This window comes from Ovis aries, chromosome 15 (assembly GCF_016772045.2).
Source record: "Ovis aries strain OAR_USU_Benz2616 breed Rambouillet chromosome 15, ARS-UI_Ramb_v3.0, whole genome shotgun sequence".
NCBI classification, from domain to species: Eukaryota; Metazoa; Chordata; class Mammalia; order Artiodactyla; family Bovidae; genus Ovis; species Ovis aries.
The window spans coordinates 37,661,375-37,687,504 of NC_056068.1; the positions used below are offsets into that span (position 1 = coordinate 37,661,375).

A 26,130-nucleotide genomic window follows, 5' to 3' on the forward strand; every position below is an offset into this window, starting at 1 on the left:
CAATTAATTGGGGCAGACTGATTCTATGTTTTAAATCTCAAGTCCATTTACTTTGCTATCTATCTATATCACTGAGGTCTCCCCATATCTAATCTTACTCTTCCACTCAACATGGTATGTTAGTTGAATGATCCTCACAAAATGTGAATCTAACTGTCACTTATAGGTTAAACTTTATTCCAAAGGGAAATGGGGAAAAATTGAAAGGGTTTTAAGTGTCCTGTTGTGTGTGCTTTAAAAGGCCCTTTATGAACCACCTTCATGAAGGGCCCCCACCTGACTGGCCTGGCAGCTACAGTAAAGAAAGGGTTGGCTCTACTCATCTCCTTTGTGAAGGCTGTTCCAATGAGATGATGCAATATAGACAGAGACTGGAGCAGTGCCAGAATTCCTAGGATTCTTATAAAAATAAGTAGAAAAATTCAACAGCATAAGAGTGAGAAGAGCAGGAGAACAGTCTTCAAATCATGAAGTAACTTTAAAAAGTAGCCTTTTATGGAGAAAAATGTCAGTAAACACACAGATATTATAGCACTACAAGATTATTTATAAGACCAGTGACTTAAAACAGCGAATTCATGATGAAAGTGATTCTAATTAAAAAATTAGTCTCATTCATTAATAACTAAAATAAGACCTGCAATATGACTGGCTGCAATTTCTCAAGTAAGATTCCATCTACTAGTGCTGTTTATACTTAACACACTCACATTCATTTCTTATAATTTATGAATTTAAGTTTCAGGAAGAATAATTCTTTAGTATTTGGGTTATTTTAATATATGTCAATTACTTAGTAAAGGTTAAATAATTTAAGGGTTAACTTAGTTAATGAGTTTTCAGTAATATCATTTAATAGCATAAAAACATGCTTCTTTTGAGAAAATAAAAATATACATTAAAAAACCCAATACAATGTTTTAGTAAAATAGTAAGGAAATTTGTCTCATTATGTACATATGCATGTGTATGAATTTATATATATATGTACTTTGCAGTAGCAGAAATATATTTCTGCAGGATAGAAAATGTACTCTAGAGAAACAGAAGCAAAGGATATATACACTGTAAGGGCAAACTCAATAAATTAGATAAAATTTTATTACTCAGTAATGAGGGACCAGTTTACAATGATGTGACAATGGTAGCAAAAATAGTAGGAAGGAGTTCAGCACTCAAAGTATCAAATAAATAAAGCTTAGTGATTCATTAAATATTCTGATATTATACAGGATCAAAACTTTCAACACTTCGATGGGTCTTTAACTGAAATCTTTCAGGTAAGCTATATAATCTAGACAGTTAAGAAATTGCTTGCTGACATCATAAAGGAATTACCTGGCACAGGAAAACTCTATTCAATACTCTGTAATGACCTATATGGGAATAGAATCTAAAAGAGTGAGTATATGTATAACTGACTCACTCTGCCACACAGCAGAAACCAACACACCGTTGTAAATCAACCATATGCTAATAAAAATTAATTTTAAGAAAGGAGTTATCTTGGAAAGTGAAAAATGCTACACAACTTATTTTCTAAAGCCACATGGATTCAAAGTATAATATGGTCTCTAAGAATAATGGAAAATATTGGCCTACCATCTTGCTATCATTCTGACTGGTACTTTATATATTCAAAAAATTTTCACAACTAGGGTATATATCTGGACCCTAACAAGTTTATAAACATTGTAAATATGGTCCATTTAACTATCTTAATATGCTTTTGTGTAAATGATATTACCAAAATATTTAATACTTTTAATATAAAAGTTAAATAAGTACTCCCATCATTTACTTTATCTCAGAAACTAGACTTGTAGTTGGGCTCCAGATGTACTGAGTAGTTGTAGGTTATTTCTGTCATGGAGTCTCAAGGCAGAAGGAAATTAACAGAAAGATGAACATGGGTTTTATAGTAACTAAACACATGACACCCAAGATAGGGATCTAAAGATTCAGCACATATTCAGTTACTTATTCACCATGTGACCTTTAGAGCACACACTATTTCATTTGTTCTTTATCTCTGATACGATTAATTACATCTGATTTTTGTAGTAAGGCAAAAGACAGACATCTCCTTTTCCTTGGCTTTAATTAGTCTCAAATTCAAGAAGAGAGAATAATGCTTGTTTCATGAAAGGTTAACGTCAATATTAGGACAGGTTTTTGTTTTTCTTCTGACAAATTTGTGTTTATATTAAACTCAATGTTTACAAATACTAATCCTGAGCAAGAGGAAAAATAAGAACAGTTTCGACTAAAGAATAAAATTCCTTCACTGTTAAACCTAAACAGCTTTAAAATTCAACCATGGAATATAAAGTTGATAAGACTGGAATTCAGACTTCTGATGTCCAAGGCAAACCTGAATACTCTGAGAAAGAACATACACGTAGTAGTAGATTTTAAAAAACAAAACAGTAAAAAGCATCAAAAATTGATGCACCTGGGTTTTGTTAAATATAACAAAGGTTACTCAGTCCTTCACGGTAAACCTAGCTGGAGAACACTGAACAGTGTACTGCATTAAACAGACCCCTCAGAAAGGCAACACCGGATTTCTCTTTTTCGATAGACAGAGACTGCTCCTCCCCACCTCCCCCAAAGCAAAGACATAAAAGACACATTTGGAAATACAATATGAATCCTGTTTGGTGGGGCTTTTTGTTTTGGGGGTTTTTTGTTTGTTTTTGGCTGTGCTGTGCAGCTTGCAGGATCTTAGTTCCCTGGCCAGGGACTGAACTCAACCAGAGATTAAACCTGGGCCATAGCAGTGAAGGCGCCAAGTGGAATTCCCTTGTTGTTGTTTATTTTTTTTTAATCACGTCTTTAAAAAAGCAGAAAGTTAGCCACTTAGGAAACTACAGTGAATTACTTGAGTTTTTAGGTACAGCTCCTGCCTCATGAACAATAAAAGCCTTCTACTCAGCAAAGCTGTATTATGACAAAGTATTTGTACACCAGTAAAAGCACTAAGTATGGGCTTGGCAACACAAGTGAACTGAAACCAAGCTCTTAAGGATACTTTTCGTCCGTGTGGTGAAAAAGTGCATGGGAGTGGGAAATGCTGGCACAGCAAGGATCCTCTCACAGTGTTAGGGCCTGTCAACCTAGGAGCGGTGGTGAGCACTGGGCAATGACATCGACATAAGGCATGGCCCAAGGCACTTCTTCCACATGCTTCTTCTTTTATTCCAACTGTCTCTCTTCCTCTTCATCTGCTTCTTCAATGACCTGAATCTCATCTCCTTGAGGTAAGGAAGAATTCTCCACCTGCAGTTTATTCCCATCAGCTTTACATTTCTCCTCTTCCTCTATGATTTCCTTCCATATCTTGTGGTTTTCGGTGAGATGGTGCATTAGCTGACAAAATATTTGCCGTCTGCCTTTCCGTCTTTGTGGTTCTGTGAAATTTAACACATGTGTATTCTAATCATAGCAATATGATTCAATCATTCAATAAATATCTGAGCACCTGTTACATCCCAGGCATTTATTTAAGCACTGGGTTTAAAGTTACAAATAATCTCTGTACCATGGGGCTCTCTTTCTAGTGGGAAGACCTAGATAAGCAAAGAAGCAAGACACTCGTGTGTGAGACAGTGTTAAGTATTATGGATAAAAATAAGTTAAGGTATTAGGGAAGATGGTGGGAGGTGGGAGTTGTGGGGAGAAAGGAGGATAGTATTGAAATTTCAAATGATAAATAATGCAAAGTTAAAAACCATCCTTCTAAGGGACTTTTTAAAAATGTGTTGAATTAAACACAATTATCAAAATTTTGGTGAGTATAAATAATTTTTAGAAGTCAACTTTCCCAAGATGACATCAGATGGTAATGCCATACAATTACTCTTCACTAAGCTACTGCTGAATACAAGGTAGGGTGGGGAAAAGTTCTTTTATTATCTTGTTCCACACTATGTTATCTGTTCTGATTTATACAGCATGCTTGGGAAACAAAAAAATCAGCTAGATATAATTTAAATCCTACTTTAAAGAGCAAATAACGAGTTTAATTTATAGTTGCAAAGGTGACAATGTCTTTTTCATTTTCCATTTATACTCATTGGTTTATATTGCTTTATATAGAAAAACTATGCGTTACAATTTGGTAGGTCAAAGCCATAATGCCATAAAGCTTGATTTTCCTTAGAGTCAAGAGAGTATGTATTTTCCTCTTCTTCCAACTGGGTTGAATGAACTATTCCCAAGTCTATATGAAAGGTATGTTAATAGGGGTGCATGGTGTGAGAAGGGGTTAGGCAAAGGAGGCCTAGTCCTTGAGACCAGCCACCTCACCTAGGTTCAGATTTGGCAGCAGCTCCATCATGCATGCACAGGCAGAGCCTGCTGAAGAGCACTGGCTGGAGGACAACATCTCCGGAGATGCTGCTTTAACTCAGAATGCTTACTGTATGACAGCATTCACATGGTACCCAAGCAGTAGCTACTCAAACCAAGATTATTCAGTCTGCATAGGTAGTACTTACTTAAGATATAACTACTGTATCTTTAAAAGGAAAGACCCAAATCCAAGTTAAATGGACATTTGTAATTAATAACATTAAAGAAACGATAGTATCCCTATATTCTTACTAGGATTTAGATTGTCCTCTATTTCTTCATCCTCTGTATCTAATTCTTCAGCATCTTCTTCATAACAACTTTCAGTATCATCGTCCTCTTCTGATTCTATCCACTGACCCGGTAGCAGACCAGCAGCATCGTAGGAGTTACACAGGGGACCCACTATGTGGGTGATAAAAGATTCCTGGAGTTTTGCTAGTTGAGGAGAAGAACGATCCATGAAGGGACTGATGGGCAAACCAAGATTTGCTTCTTCATCTCCCTAATCATATTAAAAAGGAAAGTACATCTTTAACTGTTGAAAGAACCACTGAGCTTTGTTGTTAAAATTACCTTGAGGTTTTTTTAATCAAGAACAGTCTAACTCAATTTTTAGAAGTATCAATGAAAATTACTCTGTCATTCCAACTATAAAACTTTTTCTACTATTTGAAAAATCCTAAACAAGACTTTATTCTCACACTCCCAGTCAACCAGTATGGTTGATATACAAGCAGCAAGAAAAATATACATCTTTGCAACTAAGTTAAGCCAATAGTTATGAACAAATCAAAATTATACTACTAGAATATATAAATTCTATATAAATTGTCAAAATTTTATAGTATCAGACATAGATCCTCTTCCCCCTAGGGGGGAGATGGTATAATAGTAACATTTTTTGTTGCAGTTGTACCTCAAATGTAGAGTGATTTTTTTTCTAATGCTTTTCAACATCTTCTCCCTTTTTTTGTAACAGCAGAACCCTTTAATGAATCAACATTAGAAAACTCAGTATGTAAAACAGACAGAGGTAGAGCAATTGTGTTTGAGGTGAGGATTTGCCCCAACTGCCTGGTGGGCCATCTGTGGTGCCCAGGCTTCTGGAGAGCACAGCTGGAGATCAGACACATGTGATTTCAGAACCTCCTTTGCTGCCTACAGCCTGTGTGGTGCTGGGCAAGCTCTATGCCTAATGCACGTGTAAGATGTGAGTAATCATCTACAGGGCTGCTATAGGATGACAAGCAGTATATATTGAGCCCAGTGCTGAGCAGTCCTCAAATGGTAGTAACAATATTAACATTTTAGTGCTGAGTATCTGAACTGGTGGAGGGTGAATACTCTTCACAGTGCACAAGTGCTGGAGGCAAGCAGTGTGTATAGAGCTGAGCCAACACAATCCTGAGGAGACAACCAGAAACTGTCCCAAGATTAAAAAACTCACATGGCTTTGTTTCCTGTGAGGATGAACATTAATAATATTTTAAAAACGTATCTAGGTGGGTTTATTCATAGGATTCTACAGTTTCATACATTTGACTTTTAAATAGGAGTTTGGCTTTTCTAAGCCCATGGCATTTAATGGGCTTTTTGCAACCTCTTGGACTATATATGGTCCATGGAATTCTCCAGGCCAGAATACTGGAGTGGGTAGCCTTTCCCTTCTCCAGGGGATCTTCCCAAGGATCGAAGCCAGGTCTCCCGCATTCCAGGAGGATTCTTTACAAGCTGAGCCACAAGGGAAGCCCAAGAATATTGGAGTGGGTAGCCTATCCCTTCTCCAGAGGATCTTCCCAATCCAGGAATCAAACCAAGGTCTCCTGCATTGCAGGCGGATTCTTTACCAACTGAGCTATCAGGGAAGCCTGATGTAACGGCTACAGAAGTATAAATAAATGAAGTATATGAAGTTAATAAAGTATAATGAAGTTAATAAAGTTAATTTAAAAAGTAAAAGGTTGAGCAAGGTTAGAAATTTGCATCCATATCTAAAGAAAGTTGAATAGCATAACAAGACTGAGAAGGAAATCTGATGGTTTTGATGAGGGCTGACTTCCTATATACATTTAACCTTCATGACCACTGTGTGTTAGGGTTATCAAGTGTATCGTTTTTCTCCTTTGACACAGGAATAATGAAACTTAGAAAGATTAAGTGAAACTGTTTGAAATATTGTTTTTGTGTGTGTGTGACCTGGAATTATAATAGTTTATTGAGCACGTATGTGTCAGAAAACTGTTCTAAGAACTTGTCATGTATTAATTCACTTAATCCACAAAGCAACCTTATGAGGTAGGTACCATCAATATTCCTGTTTTCTCAATGAGGAAATTGAGGCACAGAGAGGTTAAGTAACTTACCCAAGGTCACATTGCTGGTAAGGAAGAAGAGCCAGGATTCAACCTCATGCATGGCTTCCAAATTTGCTTAATAAGAATTAATCTCTATACTTTAAAGATATACTATAAAATGCATCTAAATGAAATTATCTCATTTTCTTTCACTGAATTAGTGGATTGTCTAAAATGGGCATTTTCTATCACTTTATTACTTCTGTTTTTACAGATAATATAAAGACAGAATTTTCCCTAGCATAAAATTCTTTTGTGAATGTGAACTGAAGCCTGAGGCAGTCTTCAATTATCTCTGAGAATGAGGATAGGAATATGCAAACCACTATACATACTGCAATCTACAAATTAAATATTTATAATTTTATTTCTTAAAATTATACATAATTTAGTTCAAATGTATCAGTGAAAATTATTCTAAGATTATTACTAACATTTTACTAATCTGTTTTCATAATTACACAGTATGGTATTTTGTTAACTTGTAAACAGAGTATACACTATTTTATTGGGATGTTTAGCTAAGGTAGGTGAAAGACATGGTACATTTGCTGGTCACTCAGTACAGTGTGACAAGGTGTAACAGATAAGTGTGCGTGGTTTATAAGTGTGCAGTGCGTCACTCCTATTGGAATAGCAACTCATGGTGAGAAAGCCCTGACCCAGAAGTTTTACTTGATAAACATCTTGATCTTTCTTGATTAGTGGGTCTAGTAAGGATTCCCAAGGAATACAATTCCAGTTAAGAGTATGTATTTGTTATTTTGTATTTGAGATAATGTAACATTAGACTTGTGGGGAAATCAGTATTTTTCTACAGTGTAGGGAGCCTCAAAATTGTACAAAAAAATAGGTAAAGACTGCAAAATAGTAGGATTATTTTAAAGACAACATTTTAAAATACATGAGAAAAGGGCATGTTTATATCTTAGAACCTTGAAAGCCACTGAGTATCTACTTTGTCCCCATTTCTAGTTCTGATTTCTTACCCTCTGCCAGGACTTTCATCCTACATAACCCATCAACCCAGTTGATGTTTCTAAGGCAGTCTTTCTATAGCAGAGTTGAAAATGGGTTGATAATTTAAAAATACAGTCTAAGTGTGTGCTGAGTCAACTAAATAACTTCTTTTGGAAATAAATTATGCTTAGGTTATATAGGTTTTCAAGGCTGAAAGAGACCTTGGAATCATAATGTAGTCTTTCCTTAGCTCTAGACTGGAGTACATTCAACCTACTCCAGACTGACAATAAGCTATTTCTTTTTTTTTTTCTTGTCTTTCAATTTCAGCAACAAAGGCAAAGGAGCTGAGATAATATTAAAACCAACTCAACCAATATTAAAGCAACTCATTTCAAGTATTTAATGTAGCTATCCAAATCCAAAAGGCAGTGTCTTCAGATGGCAGCTCTTAAAAGTCCCACCAAGCCCATGTTTCAACTTACCTGCTCATAAAATTCATTGACAATGCCTTCTGTCCATTTCAAATGCAAGTCTCGAACTTTGGTCGGGCCATTAATATCTGCCAGTTTGATGCACACCTGGCACACTAAGAGGCGATCGTTTTCATTACTCCATTCTATACCGTTACTATTTACATCATTGGCCTATCATTGGAAAAACAGAATTATTGTAGGTACTGAGGGCACAAGAGTCTGTTTTTTGTTTTGTTTATTTTTGGCTGCACTGTTTGGCTTGTGGTATCTTAGTTTCCTGATTAGGGTTTGAATCCTCGCCCCTGGCAGTGAAAGCATGGAGTCCTAACCACTGGACTGCCAGGGAATTCCCCAACTTTTGTTTTTTACTGGATTATCTTAAAACTGTTTCCTGTCCTCTGGACAGGAAGGAATTTCAATAATAAATATTTCTTTTAATTTTGTTTGTGCCATGACATGTACCTCTATGGGTTAAATTTCTCTTTGAAGTGTCATTTACAGCTTTGTTTCAATGGAAGTAGAGCACTGTATTATACAGGCAGAACAAACCATGAGTTTCAGTATTTGTGATTACTGCAGAAAATGGTAATCTGTGTATATTATATATTGTACATATTAGTATATATGACATAAAATATATAAGTATATGCAAAAGCAAATCATATAAGAATTTTAACTATTTGTCTCAGAAAGGAATGCTTAAGGATCTAACTGCAAAAGGCGCCATGATATAGCTGAAAGAATACAAGTCTTAGAAGCTGATCTCTATGGTTCTAAAGCCTGCCTTAGTATGATTTACCAATCATTGAATAATGCTGGAAAAATTACTTGAGCTCTTTGAGTCTATCTTTCTTCATCTATAAGACAGGAAAAATAATATCAGTCTAGTCATATTGCCTGAGGATTAACGAATGAAAAATGCACAGTTTATAGTAAATGCTAACATTGCTATTTAAATAAATGGTAGTTATCAGGCAAATTACCATGTTTTTCAAGAACTCAAATTTCTCTTGTAAGAAATAAAGTGAAAGGGCCAGATTAGTGACTTTGGAACTGTACTGTAATATTAGATTTTTATTGGCGTCCACCATCCCCCCTCCCTTTTTTTTTTGGTTGTGCTGCATGACTTGAGGGATCTTAGTTCCCTAGCAGAGATTGAACCTGGACCTCCTGGGAATTCCCTGGCATCCACCTCTTTTGTTAAAGGAACTCTTATGTAGACCATCACTACAGAAAACAGTTAAAGAAAGGCGAGCTCTTACGATTGAAAGTATGCAGTCTAGGGAATTCCCTGGTAGTCCGGTGGTTAGGACTCTGTGCTTTCACTGCCATGGTGTGGGTTCAATCCCTGCTCAGGGAACTAAGATCTGCAAGCTGTTCCCCATGTGCCACTCATGTGACATTTTCCTGAGACTACAGAATAGATATCTCTGAGGAACACAGATTCCAAAGTTTTGGGCTAGATAATCTTTCATCTGTAAAAAGAACTTCTGTTTACTTACTGTGACTTAAGCGTTTAAATGAATTTTAAGTAAAAATAAAAATTAAATTAGAGCTACACAGCCATGAAGTAAGTTTAAAGGCAAACTGATGTCTTACTGATTTTTTTCATAAACATTTATCAACATCACAACAGTGACATATATAGGCCTCCTTCCAGGAGTTTAAGTGCGCAATCCTTTGACACCCAGCCCCTCTACCCTGAAGGTAACACCTTCCTTTAGGGCAAGGATGTTATGAAGAAAACAATGGTTTCCTGCCTGCAAAACATGGGGCCTCTTTCCCTCAGCAATCTAAAGCAGTGGTTCTCAATGGTTTTTCACCCCAACCTCTGAGGGATACAACATGCTCCCATTAGTACCACCATCACACAAAGGCAGTGATCAAGTTCATGGTGAATGTGAGGTCTGTGAGGACAGCGACTTCAGCCTGTTTATGCCTTATTCTTTTTTTTTTTTTTTTATGCCTTATTCTTAACTAGGATGACTGCAAGCAGTGGGCAGCCCCAACAGACAGCAATTCAGTGAGTGCTTTATTCTCAAGTACTTCTCCATTCCCACACCAGCCGGTTAAACACTTCACAACATGGAGAAGGGAAACAGGTGCAGCAAAGCAGGCGTAACTGGCTTCTTAGAAACACATATTTAATTTCATAAAATGCCTTACTTGGCACTGTGCATAACTTTCTCAAATCTGTCCCTGAAAGCTTCAACTGACATAACTGGAAATGTCACAAGCAATCGTTATTTTTGGACATGTTATAATTTTTTTAATATTGGCATATATATTGTCTTACCAGATTTATCATGACTTCATGAGTGATATTCTGACTTAACGTTAAAAAAAAATACCTTTTGTCAGTAACACTGACAATAATTTCTGCTTTGAAACCAGGAATTAATTTGTGTAACAAACCTTGGCATTGAATTCAGCAAGGAAATCAAAATGCTTTTTAAGATCTGTGGCAAGGATTGCTTCTATGACTAAAAAACGAAAGCGCTTGAATTCCACATTGTCAAGATTAAGAAGGAAGTTGTATTCTGGACGAGAAAGATACAGAGTCCAGGCTGATGCAGCATGATGATTTTCCAAAACAGATCTGTCGTTGTATAAGACTGCCTAAAAAGGAACAAGAAAAATGAGGCAGGCATCTCAAAAGATATTGAACTTTAGTAATAAACAGAGTTAGGATCATGTTGGAAGAATACAATGAGTATCTATTACATGCCAAGCATTTTAATACTTGTGTAGAGGGTTGATAATTTGATAAAGGATTAGACTGAAGTGCAAAGAGGATAAGGTACACTTTTCCAGCATTCACAGCTAGTAAGTGAAAGGGTAATTTGTCTCCAAAAGTTCATCTTCCTTGCAGACACCATGCTGCCTACCAAGAGATATAAAGTTGATACTTGAGGTCTGCTTCCTTAAAGCAGTGAAACTTCTCAGATAAAGCTTCGGTTAATAAAGTCATCAGGGACAGAGAGAGCAGGTTTAGGGATATATTACTATTCTTTAGTTAGCTTGGAATGAATGGTGGTGGTGACTGAAGGAGAGGAACCCAGAATATTCTGTGCACAGTGAGCTGGAGACCCATAAGTATGATAAAGGCACACCCTATACTCCCAGCTGACCCAGGACCTGGGAGTCAGAAGTATCAAACAGGTAAAAGCACAAATCCTCTGTCCAAGTGGTATAGATCTAGTCACTGTTTTTCCCATTTCACTTCAGTGGAAGACCCTAAGGTACCTCCTCAGTAGTCTAGGATTTGGGAATATAGATTCTAAAAATCATGGGATTACAGAATTTTTAAAGCTTCTTCCATCTCTAACAAGTTTTTTAAAATTATTAAATATGCATAGTAATTAAGATGTTTGTGGACCATTTTTAAAGTCTTTATCGATTTTGTTCCAATTTGCTTCTGTTTTATATATTGTTTTCTTTTTCCTTTTTGGCCACAATGCATGTGGGATCTTAGGTCTGACCTGGGATCGAACCCCCACACCTCTGCATTGGAAAGGGAAGTCTTAACCCCTGGACTGCCAGGGAAGTCCCCCAAGCATAGTAATCATTAAAAGAGCTCTTATAGCTAGTGCTAAAGGCTGAGAATGAAAAGTAAAAACACTGTCCCTATTTTCATAGCACTTTCTAATGGGAAAAGACAGAAAAAAATATTGTATAATCTCAGCTACAATGCATATTCTGAGCCTAATTAGGTCATTTTACAGATCTGTAAAAATTAATTATAGTCTAGATATAAACATAGATATTTACCGTTTGATTTTTTAAAAACATCATTTGATTTAAATGTTAGCAATGATGATTTAAACTTTGGGTCACAAAAAGGTTGAAAAAAATCTATGTCCATTAATGGGTGAATAGATAAAGAAGATGCAATATATATACATAGAGTGGAATATTTGTTAGCCATGAGAAAGAAGGGCATCCTAGCCTAGAAGGACCTTGACAACAATATGCTAAGTGAGATAAGTTAGACAGAAAAAAACAAATGCTGATATCACTTATGTTTAATCTAAAACTGAACTCTATTTACAGTAGAACTAGGTGGTTACAAGAAGATGGGGAAATTGGGAGACAGTGGTCTAAGGGTACAAACATGCATTCAGAAGATGAATGGGACTTCCTTGACGGTCCAGTGGCTAAGACTACACGCTTCCAATGCAGGGAGCACAGAATGAAATCCCTATGCCACAACTAAAGATCCTGTATGCTGCAATGAAGATCAAAGATCCTGTGTGCATTTACTGTACAGCACAGGGAACTACAGTCAAAATCTTGTAGAACCCTATAATGGAAAACGATCTGAAAAATAAATTTGGTTCATGTATAACTGAATCACCTTGCTGAGCATCTGAAACACTGTAAGTCAACTATACTTCAATAAAATTTACGTATTATGGAATTTAAAAAAAAATTCTGTGGGCAACAAATAAGAATTAGCACAGCCAAGTAAATATATTTTAAAGTTGAATAAGTTCTGGAGATCTAATGTACAGCATTGTGATTATACAATCCTATATTATGTACTAAAAAGTTGCTAATGACTAGATTTTAAATATTCTTACCACACACACATGAAGAAGTTAATTATGTGATGTGATGGAGGTGTTAGCTATTGCTGTGGTGGTAATCATATTACAATGTATGTGTCAAATTAAAACAGTGAACATGTTAAACGTCAAAGACTTCCTAAGAAGTCAACTTACATATAAAAGTGATTTAACTAACTCATGTTTAACTCCAATAAAGACTGATAAATGATCAGAACAGCTTTGTTCATGAAGAAGTAATCAAACTCCCAGGTCAATAAACCACAGTGCATAATGAGTGTCCCATAAAGCTACCAGACTTAAACTCTCAGTTAATGAGATCAGTTAAAAAAACAAGGAAACAAAAACCAGTAGTTCAGAATTCCTGCAGCATCCAAATTGCCCTTTGACATTACCAAAGAAATATAAAATGAGGATGAAAAGAGATCTGAATCAATATTAGAATCTAGATATAATCACAATACTAGAAGCTTTAAAGACATGGTAAATATGGGGAATGGATTGAGGAAAGGCCATCTAAGTCATCGCCTAAGAAGGAAAAACCCATCTGGAGAATAAGGGGAAGGAGGCCTCTCCTGGACCCCAGTAAACTGATTGACTACCTCATGGCTTAGTGGAGGCAAGAATTATGGAGCAGTAAGGAAGAGGCAAATTCTACTTTAGGAAGAACACTGGATGGTCACACATAGAGCAACAAGCCAGGCTTAACTTCAGGGAGGAAAGCATTCCAGGTAAAACAGATAATGAAGCCTCAGCTGGCTTTTACTGAGGACACCTTGACAACCAGAAAATGGAGACAGTTTCCCCCCTAATTCAGAGCTGCAGTAACTAACACTCTTTGAATTTTTGCTAAAACAACTTGCTACCTGCTTTCTCTAACTATGAATCTTCCTTATCTCCACAAGCAAATTTCTTCTCTAACATGGTAAAGCAAATTGCTGCTAAGTCACTTCAAGTCGTGTCCGACTCTGTGTGACCCCATACACAGCAGCCCACCAGGCTCCCCCATCCCTGGGATTCTCCAGGCAAGAACACTGGAGTGGGTTGCCATTTCCTTCTCCAATGCATGAAAGTGAAAAGTGAAAGTGAAGTCACTCAGTCGTGTCCGACTCCTAGCGACCCCAAGGACTGCAGCCTACCAGGCTCCTCTGTCCATGGGATTTTCCAGGCAAGAGTACTGGAGTGGGGTGCCATTGCCTTCTCCGAAAGCAAATTAGTTGGTCATAAAGTTTACCTTTACCCAGAGTCAAAAAGATTTGAAATGGAGTGAGGTTTAATACAAAAGGATGGAGTTAATCTTAACAAATAATAAATACTTTTCAATAAATGAGCAAAAAGAAAAACCCATCAGACATAAACACTTAGATCAAACAGGAAGACTAAGACAAATCTGAACAAATGTCTCCTGTTGAACCACAAGAAAAAGGAGATGTTAAATCTCTAGGTCACAGTCATAAGGTATTTTAATCTTTCTGAAGTGAAAAATCTTGGATTAAGAAGGACTGTTGTCATTAAAAAACTAATATTCCTAGCTGAAAAGGAAATCCAATAGAGGCAGTAAACAAATTAGGTGCAGCAGAAACAATGCAGCTACATTTTTTGTTGTTGTTGTTGTTTTTTAAGAAGTGCTTCTCTTTAAAGAAATAGTTTTGATGAACAGCTTCCATCTAGGGATTCCTTTACTCTCAAGTTCTACATTCTAAAATTTCTGGTAATTCTATATCTTCTAAGACCCTTTGTCATAGTTTATCACCCTTGTTTTACCTAAAACACATTTTTATGTAACTTTCTCAGATAGGATGGATGGAACATGATTTTTTTAAATCTTTGTATACCCAAGACTTTTTATTTTGCTCTTAACACTCAACTGTAGCTCAGCTGGACACAGAACTCTTAACTTGAAAATAATCCTCCTATGCCAGCACCATCTCCTCCCGTTTTACTTTTCTCCTAGCACTTATGTCATAATCATCTCTCTTTTACACACACACACACACGCGTTGGTTTCTTCTTACTTTACTAGAATGTGAGTTCCATATGGGAAGAATGTATTTTCTGCCTGTTTTGTTCAACAGTATTGCCTAGAATAGTGCCTGTCCTTCAGTATGCATCTCATAGCCTTGTGTATGTTTTACTGCTGAGTCCCTTTAATTGGGAAGGATGAGTAGGAGGCCTGTTAATGTGGGTGGGGCTTGTTTACCTAGCAGGTTTTGCTTTGGAATTACCAGTGTAATTTCCAAAATGAGAAGGATTTACTCTGGAGTACTAAATCTCTTCTGGCCATTTCCTTCAGTATTTAAGAGATGTGTTTTCTGCCTAGAAGTGAATAGATAAGTCACGGTAGCCTTGCTTTGAGGCGTATGGGAGAGGTGTGTGTGTGGGAGTGTGAGAGGTGTGTGTGTGTGTGTGTGTAGCAGACAAGGGCAGTGGCATCAGGAGTTGCCAGGGTTCCACTCAAGCTTTGGCTTCCTTTCTAGTGTATTTTAATCTTGTTATATTTGCCCACATGATTTTCATTTTCCAAAAACAGTATGAAATTCTTTAACTTACTGGTGATAATATCCTTCTGCCTACTCCTCTCTGTTGTAATGCATTTTATCTTTTATTATTTTGATCAGGAGGAAAGGGGGAAAAATGCACCTGTTTAGTTGCCATCTTGATCCATATTTGGGGGGACAAATGTTTATGACTGTCTCAGATCTATAGCTCTCAGTTTTGTTTCCTTTGACCCCAGATCAAAATGTTTTGGCCAACTGCACTGGCAAAATGTTCGCTCAGTTTTAAGTACAAATAAAAGACATATATTTCATTTTCACCAAGAACTTTATTGAATGTGTTCACTAACTGAACAAACTTTTTGGCCAACCCAATTCAAACTATAATATCTCAATCACTAATTAGCATCTTCCAGCCAACCATTCACTTGAATAGCTCAGAAATCTCTTAGAATTTTAATACTGATGTCCCTCCAGGATAAACTTGACTAAATCTTTCCCCTTCTTTTATGGCAAGGATTCAAAATAGTCTTCCTGAGTCTTACCACACACTTCCCTTACCATGAGAAAGGAGAATGCTTGATCCTATTGGTGGTATTATGCCCTATTGTCCCTTTTTATCATACACCAGAGCAATAATATCTTTCACTAATTATGGCCTGATTAGACTTAACTGAGCTTCCTAAAATGAGAGAGACTGCTTTATTACCTAATAAACAGGTTAAGCCTCAAGTTTTCACAAGAGTCCTCATCTCATAGGCACTAGCTGAAGAAGGTCTGGTGAACCTCATTACTTTGGGAACAGTGGAGTATATTTCAGACAAGCTTAGCAGCCTGGCAGAGCAAAGAAATTAGGCATCCTTCAACATTCAATACATGTTTCCTGAATGCCTTTTGTGTGCTAGGCATCATTCTAGGTATTAGGGAATAAAAGAAAAATGTCTGCCCTCATAGAAACTTATATTCCACTCAAATATACACAACAAAATACATAGTTTGCTAAATGGTCGTTGCTGTGGAAAAAACAAATCAGAGGAGGAACATAATGAACGTCATGGAGGAGCTTTTGAAATTTTAGGTGGAAGGAAGTCATAAAGTGATCTTTACAGATGTATAGGGAAAGAGCACTCTGGGCGAGAGAACAGAAAGAGGCCAGGTTCTCAGAAAGGCAGTGTGCCTGGGACACAGGAGGAAATAGCAAGGAACCCAGTGAGGCTAGACCTGAGTGAGTTTAAAGAGGAGAATTAATGGGGGCTAAATCGTGTAGGACCTTCTGAGCTACTGTAATGATTGTCTTTTACTAGCAGTGAGGGTTCAGGGCAGAGCAGGGCCCCTCTGGCTGCTGTGTGTTGAACCCGGACTGAAGAGCATCAGGAAGTAAGCACGGAGACCAGGGAAAAGGCTATACTTTTTCACAGCTGAACTCTCTGATCAATTTCCTTTTCATTCTGGCCCTTCTCACTGCTTCATCTCTTGGCTGTCCTTAACAATGAGAGTTTAGAAATAACACATAGTTATTGACAGTGTCTAGACTTTATGTTTATATTTTGTTCAGGACAACAGTTTTGAGTACATAACATATAAATTATTGAATACATTCATGTGTCATTGTTTTACACTATCTGCAAGACAAATAACACTAGAATTCACTAACTTGTAATATCCCTGAAGAAGAGGTAATACACAAGTCTGACTCACCTATACTCAATGCTAATAAAGAGAATGAAAGTAGAGAGTGGAATAGAATAGTAAATGATTTCTGTCTACGTGATAATCTGATTCAGGAGAAAACCTCCCAAATGTTATCTCTTTGTACCCGTGGTCACATCAGGTACATATTTTGAGGTTCAGAAAGATAAGGGTTAATTGCCTAATGTCACACAGCTAATAGTGGGTAACCAGAAATCAAGCTCAGGTCTCTCCATCCCCAGATGCCAGTCTGTGACTTGCTATAGAACTAGGATTTTCAAAGATTATGAAGTGCTAGGCTAGAGAAAATGGGCATCTGATTCTTGTAGAGTGGGATTGTAAATGAGGAAATGTGCTTATAAGTGGGTAATGTCTCCCAAAGCATTTCTTAGAGAGTGGAAAAACATCAGTATCTAGATTGAAATTCATCTAAAAGTTACCTGTGGAATCATGAGCTATGAATAAAGTCTAATTAGAGAAAATGAATTACCTAGCACTTTTAATTTTCTCTCTCTCTCTGCATCCTATTCTTGTTCTGGCTAGAGAAACTATCTCCTATATTTTAAGTTCTGGAAGTGTGTGAAAAGAAAGAGAAATGAGAAGAGGAACAGGGAGAATGGCTATAAAAGATGAAAGAATCAGAACTGAGGTTTGAACATAGAGCAACAAAGTGAGGAAGTAAGACGAATTCAGTAAACAATATTGACAACTTGCTCTTTGTAAGCCAGGCAGGCAGGCAGAAATACAAAGCTGACATTTCAGGAATCATCTGCCTAAACAAAAACTCACAACCATACTTTGTTTTTGTCTTTTAGTTGCTAAGTCATCACACTAAATTCTGCTGAAAACCAAGCACAGCCATCCCTCAGTATCTTTAGGGAATTGGTTCTAGGACCCCTGCAGATGCTCATATAAAATATATATAAAGTAATGCAGTATTTTCATATATCCAACGCACATCTGCTGTATACTTTAAATCTTCTCTAGATTACTTATAATACCTAATACAATGTAAATAGTTACTAGTATGCAGTAAATTTGAGTTTTGCTTTCTGGAACTTTCTGTAATTTTTAAAATTTTCAAATATTTTTGATCTGCAGTTGATTGAATCCAGGGAGGCAGAACCCCTGGATATGGAGGGCTGCCTGTATTTAGTTCCAAGTCCTAATATTTAAAGCTATTAAAACTACTGCATCCATTTGTTGGAAACTCCTACCTCTTATGCAAATTGTGACCCTAAAGAAACCGTGCACCTTATCAACTATACTGAATTCAAAATCAATGTACTAGAAGATTTTTTACATACATGAATATATGCTGAGTTAAGAGATTGCATATTATGGCATGTCTTAGAGGAAAAAAAGAGGACAGCAACAAAAATAATAACAATTCTCAGTTATTATAGTTTTTAGGCATATGAAGGATATGGCTAGAAGGAAGAGTAAGTCTTACCAGCTAGTCAAAATCTTACCAATTTGATCAAAGGCAAAGATACTGACAGCACAGGACTCCAGAATTTCATAAAAACAGTGAATTATTCTTTTAGGAATATTTTTATTTATCTTCCAGCTGACTATCTTTCCCTAACTCTTTAGCACGTCATATAGATGTGTTTTATCCAACAGCAGAATGCTTCAACTGAAGAATGGTGTGCAAAAGGAAATGTAGCCTGGCTGTAAAATTTCAGAATCATTCCTTAGACTTTCTGAAAAAGTTCTTCCCTACCTGAGGGGCATTGGTAGCCACTAGGAACGCATTTGTCCGTCCCGGATGGTCATAGTCATGCATGGCAGCTGCCACATACAGAGCCATCAATTCTAGTGCAGGAATGTTCGAAGAAAGGCAGCCGTAGCTCTCATCTGGAATCGAGCAGCTCCTCGAAGAAATGTAAGCAATTCGCTCAGGGTTAATTGCTGAGGAACAAGCAAAATGAAAGAGCATTACATATAAAATCCTTACAGTGAGGCTAAGGAGCTTCCCAAAGGTAATATGATCATCTTATTGGTTGACTTACCTAAGAAATACTCTCTAAACATGGACATAAAATAGTGTGCTATTTCCAACATACATGCTAAGAGAGAGCAATGTTAAACACGACATGACAGGATTCTCATGATGCTCTGTTAACTGAAGCTAGTGGGGATCTTTAAAAACCTCTGATTTTCTAAACTTTTGTAATTTAAAGGTTAAACATAATGGCCAGAGTAATAGGAAAAAACAATCTAGAGAATAAAATTACATGAAACACTATAGAGACTTAGGAATTTAATATATTAACAAAGTAAGCATTTCAACATACATGCCTTTCAAATCTTACCCAAATAGATTTCCTTTCATTTGTAACCCTGACTACACTACTTCCTCTTTTTTTTTCCTTCCATGAAGCCCCTTATAAAATACTGTAAAGAAAAACTCTGAAAACTGAAAAGGTATGGAAAAGTGAGGAGTGATTCAGTCAGTATAATTCTTTGTATCTTCTAGTTAGAAACAATAATTTTACTCTCAGCACTGTGCTTTTGGTGTCCTTAACCACCTTACCATTAGTTTCTCCTTTTTTTGTAATTTGGTGGCTATACCTATTTAGATGGTCACTCAAATTGTTTTTGCTAAAGGTATCTTAAAGTATTAAGAAGGAAATAATAAAGTATATTGTGAGTAGACAGCAAAGAAAACCATGAAGATATCAGAGAGATACAAACTTTCATTGGTTGTGTTCAGCAAGGGAAACAGAATAATGTCCTGGCTTATCAGAGTCCAAAAGGACTTTATCATGATTTAGTTCATTTAATATTTTCAACAAGGGTTTTAACCCTTGTATATTATAACTTAAATACACAATGCTGATAATTATAAAGATACCTAATTATTTTTATGCTGTTTATATTTTGCACCTAAATTAAGTTTTAGAATTACCCACACTAGAGCTTCTTTTAAAAATAATTATAAAAAGTAAAAACAAGATACTTAAATTCATGGATAAAGATATATTTAAACATTCAAGTTTCTAATAAGGTTTAAATTACCAATATCAGAATGAAAACTTCAATTTTTTCTGCATTATATGCATTCTGTAGCACCCCTAGATTTTAGAATATATATATAAAATACTAAAAAATGCAAAAAATCCTTTTAAACTCAGTATATACTTAGAATTGTCATATTAGTATCTGAATACATTAGTCTGTGTATGTTTAATGTGAAATTACTAGTATTAAAAAAAAATACATGGCAGGACAACTAAATGGCCAGACAACTAAACATAACTACTGAAGATTCCATTTAAAAGGAGGCCTCAGTAAAAGGCATTAGAGATTGAAAAGGAAGAGGCAGAATTATCTCTATTTGTAAATGACATGATTCTGTATACAGAAAGATCCTAAAAAACCCACTGGAAAAGTATTAAACTAAAAATGAGATCATAAAGGCTTCAGGGTACTAGATCAACATGCAAAAAATCCATTTTATTTCTCCATACTAGGGATAAATAATCAAAAAATGAACCCAAGAAAGCAATTCCATTTATACTAGCTTCAAAGAGAATAAAATACTTAGGAATAAATTTAACAAAAGAAGTGAAAAAACAGTATCCTGAAAAGTAAAAAACTTTGTTGAAAGAAATTAGAGAAGACAAATAAGTAGAAAAATATCCATGCTCCTGGTTCGGGAGACTTAATATTGTTAAGATGGCAGTACTCCCTCAAATGATCTATGGTTCAACATACTCCTGTCAACATCCCAGCTGGCTTTTTTGTACAAGAGATATATAAGCTGGCCCTAAAATTCATATGGAAATGAAAGAGATCGAGATTAGCCAAAACAGTCTTGAAAAAGAATAATTTTGAAGTTTACTACAAAGCTTTGGTAACAAAAGATTGTGTGGTAATGACATAAGGATAGATACATAGATTAATGGAACAGAATTGCGAGTCCAGAAATAAATCCTTATACTTATGGTCAACTGATTTTTGGATAAGGGAGCCAAGACCTTGTTGAGAGCCAACTATGCCTTGCATGATACAAGGCACTTTCATACATGTTGTTTCATTTAATGTCACATCTTAAAAGGCAGAAATTTATAACGTTTAAGAACCAATCATGTAGAATCCATAAAGAAATTTTTTCAATAAATGGTGCCCAGACAACTAGATTTCCATACGCTAAAGAGTGAATGTTAGACCTCTTCCTTACTTCATCCCCTCAAATTAGTTTTAGTGGATCCTAGACCTAAACTTAAGGCACTATGAAACTCTTAGAAGAAAACATAGTAAATCTTCATGACCTCAAGTTACACAAACCCTTTGTAGATATGATACCAAAAGCATGAGCAATGAAAGAAACAGATAAAAACTTCATCAAAATTGAAAACTTTATGCTTTGATTGTGGTTGTTCAGTCGCTCAGTCAAGTCTGACTCTGCGAACTCATGGACTGCAGCACACCAGGCTTCCCTGTCCTACACCATCTCCCAGAGCTTGCTTAAACTCATGTCCATTTAACTGGTGATGCCATCCAACCATCTCATCTTCTGTCATCACCTTCTCCTCCTGTCTTCAATCTTTCCCAGCATCAGGGTCTTTTCTAATGAGTTGGCTCTTCATATCAGGTGGCAAAAATATTGCAGCTTCAGCATCAGTCCTTCCAATGAATATTTAGGACTGATTTCCTTTTGGATTAACTAGTTTGATCTCCTTGCAGTGCAAGGGACTCTCAAGGGTCTTCTCCAACACCACAGTCCAAAAGCATCAATTCTTTGGCTCTCAGCTTTCTTTATGTCCAACTGTCACATCCGTACATGACTAATGGAAAAACCATAGCTTTGACTAGACAGACCTTTATCAGCAAAGTAATGTCTCTGCTTTTTAATATGCTGTCTAGGTTTGTCATAGCTTATCTTCCAAGGAGCGAGCTTCTTTTAATTTCATGTCTGCAGTCACTATCTGTAGTGATTTTTGAAGCCCAAGAAAATAAAGTCTGTCACTGTTTCCATTGCTTCCCCATCTATTTGCCATGAAGTGATGGGACCAGATGCCAAGATCTTATGCTTTGATAGACATCATCAAAAAAGTGCAAAGATGACACAATGTGAGAAAATAGCAGCAAATCATAAATGTAATAACACACGTATCCAGAACATATAAAAAACTTCTACAACTCAATAATTAAAAGACAAATGACCACATTTTTAAATGGAGAAAGGACAAATATACATATGACCTAAAAAACATGAAAAGATGCTCAACATCATTAGCTAAAAAAAAATATGTGAATCAAAAAATCCACAGTGAGATACCACTTCACACTAACTACAGAATGGCTATCAAGAAGACAGATAATGATAAATAGCAGATAAATTAGTATTAATTAATTATAATAATAAATTGGGATCTTCATACACCACATGTGGGAATGTAAAATAGTGCAACCATTTTGGAAAATAGTTTGGCAGTTCCTCCAAATGTTAATCACAGACCCAGCAATTCCATAAAACTAGGTAGATGGCCAAGAGAAATGAAAACATAAACCCACACAAAAGCTGGTAGATGAACATTCACAGCAGCATTTATTCATAACTACCCCAAAGTGAAAAGAACCCACATTTCCAATAGGTATACCTACATCAGTAAATTCAGAATGATCAACCATTACCTTCCTTTGTCTTGCTGTAACACTTAAAATCCATTCCCATATATGTTCCTCAGGTTTCTGCCAATATAAATTTAGGAAATTATTTTGGTATTCAGACTTAAGATTGTGGCAGATCTGAGTTTAATTATGGATCACAAAGAAATGAGAGGTGGTGGGACTAGATTTAGAGGTGAACTAGCATAGACTTACAAATCAAGAATCTCCGGTGAGGTTGTTACAAGGTCTTCAGGCAACCAACACGAGGAGAAATGATTGTTTTTCAGCATGGAGGTACAGCAAGATATGAGGGGTTCAGGGTAATCAGATTTATTGAAATCGGCTCAAATATTCTTCCAATTATAAGGGTCTGTTCTTTTCCAATCAATACCGCAGCTCTGACATAAGAGGCCTAGTTGAGGCCATAAACTCAACTTGCATTGAATTTTAGGTAACTTCAGGATCAAACAGAAGTTAGGATCCTACTACTATAATAATTAAGAAATTCTCTTTTTTTTTGAATTAAAAAATTTATTTAATTATTTTTGTCTGTGCTGGTTCTTCACTGCTACTCAGGCCTTTCTCTAGTTGTGGTGAGCAGGGCTACCTTCTAGTTGCAGTGCTCCAGCTTCTTGCAGTGGCTTCTCTTTGTGGAGCACAGGCAGTAGAGTGTGTGTGCTTCCACAGTTGCATCAGCTGGGCTCAGCTGTTGCAGCTCCTGGGCTCTAAAGCAGCTCAATACTTGTGGCACACAGGCCTAAGTTGTTTGGTGGCATGTGAGACCCTTTCTGGGCCAGAGATCAAACTCAAGTCCCCTGCACTGGCAGGTGGAGTCTTTACCACTTAGCCACAAGTCAAGGAATTCTTTTAACTATCTGGTTCTCTAACCATTCATTAAAACTCTAAACTTATTATTTCATTTCTTTTTTTAATTGAAATATAATTAACACAAAACACTGTGTAAATTTAAGGTATACAATGTGTTCATTTGATACATTTGTATACTGCAATATGATTGCCACCTATACCATCAGCTAACACCTCTACGACTGCACAGAATTATCATTTCTTTTCCTGGGGTGAGGTCAGTTAAGATCTAGTCTCTCAGCAACTTTGAACTTTATAAGGTAGTATTTATGACTATAACCATTACGCTGTGCATTAGCTCTCCAGGACTTATCTACTAGCTCCAAGTTTGTAACCTTAAACAACATATCCCCAATTCCCTCACTCCCAGCCTCTGGTAACCACCATTACATTCTCTGTTTTTACAAGTTCAGCATTTTTATATTCCATATGTAACTGACATCATAAAGTATTTGTCTGTTATTTCATTTAGCGTAATCCCCTTAAGGCCCATCTGCTGGAAATGGCAGGATTTCCTTCTCTCATGGCTGAATAATATTCCATTGTGTGTACATGTACAGTAATAAATATGGAAGTACATATATCTCTTCAAACTTATATTTTCATTTCCTTTGGATATATACCCAGAAATTGCTCCTTCACATGATAGTTCTACTTTATTTTTTTAAGAAATAAAAATCTCCATATTACTGTTCACAGTGGCTGAACCAACCTGTCTTCGCTTCAACAATGCACAAGTGTTCCCTGATATCCACATCTTACCTCTTGTCTTGATGACAGCCTTTCTAACAAGTGTGAGGTGATAGCCCACTGTAGTTTTGATTTGTGTTTCTCTGCCCATTTTTTAAAAATTGGATTGTTTTTTGGTATTGTTATATAAGTTCTTTATGTATGTTTGATATTAACCCCTTACACTCAGTATATGAACTACAAATATTTACTCCCATTCTGCAGCTTGCCTTTTCGTTTTTAAAATTGTTTCCTTTGCTGTGTAGAAGCTTTTTAGCTTGATGCAGTCCCACTTGTTTACTTTTGCTTTTGTTGCTGTTACTTTTGGTGTCAGAGTCATTGTTCTATTCACCACTGTAGTCAGAATAAAGCTGTGCATTTCACAGTCCTTACAGTCTTTGCTTCTACCACAGTTTTCCATTTCGGCAGCTACTTGGTTTTCCAAAGAAAACCGTCTTCTCCATATACTTTATTCCATAATACTGTAGGAGGACTTATAACATTGCTAGTAAGAGCTCAGAAGGAAGTGAGGAGCACAGGAAACCGACACTGCCTCAGGGAATACTCAGATCATCTTGAACAGGGTGATGGTAGAAAACTTCTGTTAAGGACACTGCCAAGAACCCATTATTGGAAACTAAAGGAAAGGGGTCATTGTTAATGTAGCAGCAGAAAGCTTGGTTGCACTGTATTCATGCAATACAAAACATGGAAACAATGAACTTAGATATTTAGCTGAGGAGATTTCCAAGGAAAGTATTAAAGATAAGCCTGCTTTCTTACTGTTTGAAATAAAATGTAAGAGGAGAGTGTGGAAGAATTGCTAAGCAAGAAGGACCCAGGATTTGGTAATCTGGGAAATCCTCAACCAGTCCAGACTGCAAAAAATGCTAGAAGTGAGAGATTCACTGTCAGGAATGTGTATTCTGGACAGAAAACCAAGGTTGTAGTTGTACTGCTTTTTGCTAATTCCTCTGAAGGATGAAAAAGTCAGGGTCAGAGACATACCTGAAGATGCTATGCTGCTGTCTTTGAAGAAGGGGCCATTAGCCATGGAATGCAGGTGGCTTATGAAAGTTGAGGGGGCTAGGAAACATTCTTCACAGGGGACTCCAGGAAGAAAAGAGTCCTGCTGACAGCTGGATTTTAGCCCAGTTGAATGATTTTCAGACTTCTGGATCCAGAATAATACGTTAATAAATTTGTATTTTGTTTTTGACCACACCGCATGGTAGGTGGGATCTTAATTCCCTGACTAGGGATCACAGAGTCCTAACCGCTTTGGCAGGGAATCCCCCAAATTTGTATCATTTTAAGCCACTAAGTCTGTAGTAATTTGTGACAGAAGCCATAGGAAAATAATACAGATTTTGGCACTTGGAAGTAGAGTGTTGCTGTAACAAATATCTGAAAATGTGGAGGGAGCTTTGGAATTGGGCAGTGAGTGACAGCTGGAAAAATTCTGAAGAGTATGATAGAAAACAATAAAATACATTAATTAATATATTCAAGAAGTTCACTGAACCCCCAAATAAGATGAATACAAAGAATATAACCTGAGTGTACCATGCACAAAATGCTAAAAGCCAATAGCAAAGAGAAAAGGGACATGGTACCATTAAGGAAAAATAAGACTTAAGGCTGATTTATAAACAGATATTATATATGTCAGAAGATATAATGATGTCTACAAATGTGCTGGAATAAGGATGCATTCTTCTAGGATAAAATAAATACATCTACACACAAAAAGGCTGAAGAAAACAATCTCTGATGGAAGCACAGAACTACTGGAAAGGAGGATCACTATGAAAGTAAACATGGCTGGCAGACAAAAATGAATCAGTGACATACGGCAAATCCATCAAACAATGATGTAGTACTTTAGACTAAACCTCCAAAGAATGTGAAGAAGTGGCTAAGACAGACCTTTACACTGATTAGTATGATAACAATTCTCAGGCATTTGTAACTGAGCAAATTCTGTCCTGATTTGTGTGTATTTCTTACT

At 36.5% G+C, this 26,130-nt stretch overlaps 1 protein-coding gene across 2 annotated transcripts in view; it reads right to left on the bottom strand.

Annotated features, from left to right (window-relative positions):
* Positions 1-1,083: 1,083 nt before the first annotated feature.
* PDE3B (phosphodiesterase 3B) overlaps positions 1,084-26,130 on the bottom strand; it is a 178,401-nt gene continuing 153,354 nt past the window's right edge. For both annotated transcript variants that reach the window (XM_042233027.2, XM_012095710.5), the window contains 5 exons: positions 18,628-18,815; positions 10,565-10,768; positions 8,159-8,320; positions 4,609-4,861; positions 1,084-3,413 (listed from right to left, as the gene is read on the bottom strand). In XM_042233027.2, coding sequence (XP_042088961.1) covers positions 3,199-3,413; positions 4,609-4,861; positions 8,159-8,320; positions 10,565-10,768; positions 18,628-18,815 — 1,022 coding nt within the window. In that variant the 3' untranslated portion in view covers positions 1,084-3,198. The remainder of the gene's footprint in view (positions 3,414-4,608; positions 4,862-8,158; positions 8,321-10,564; positions 10,769-18,627; positions 18,816-26,130) is intronic.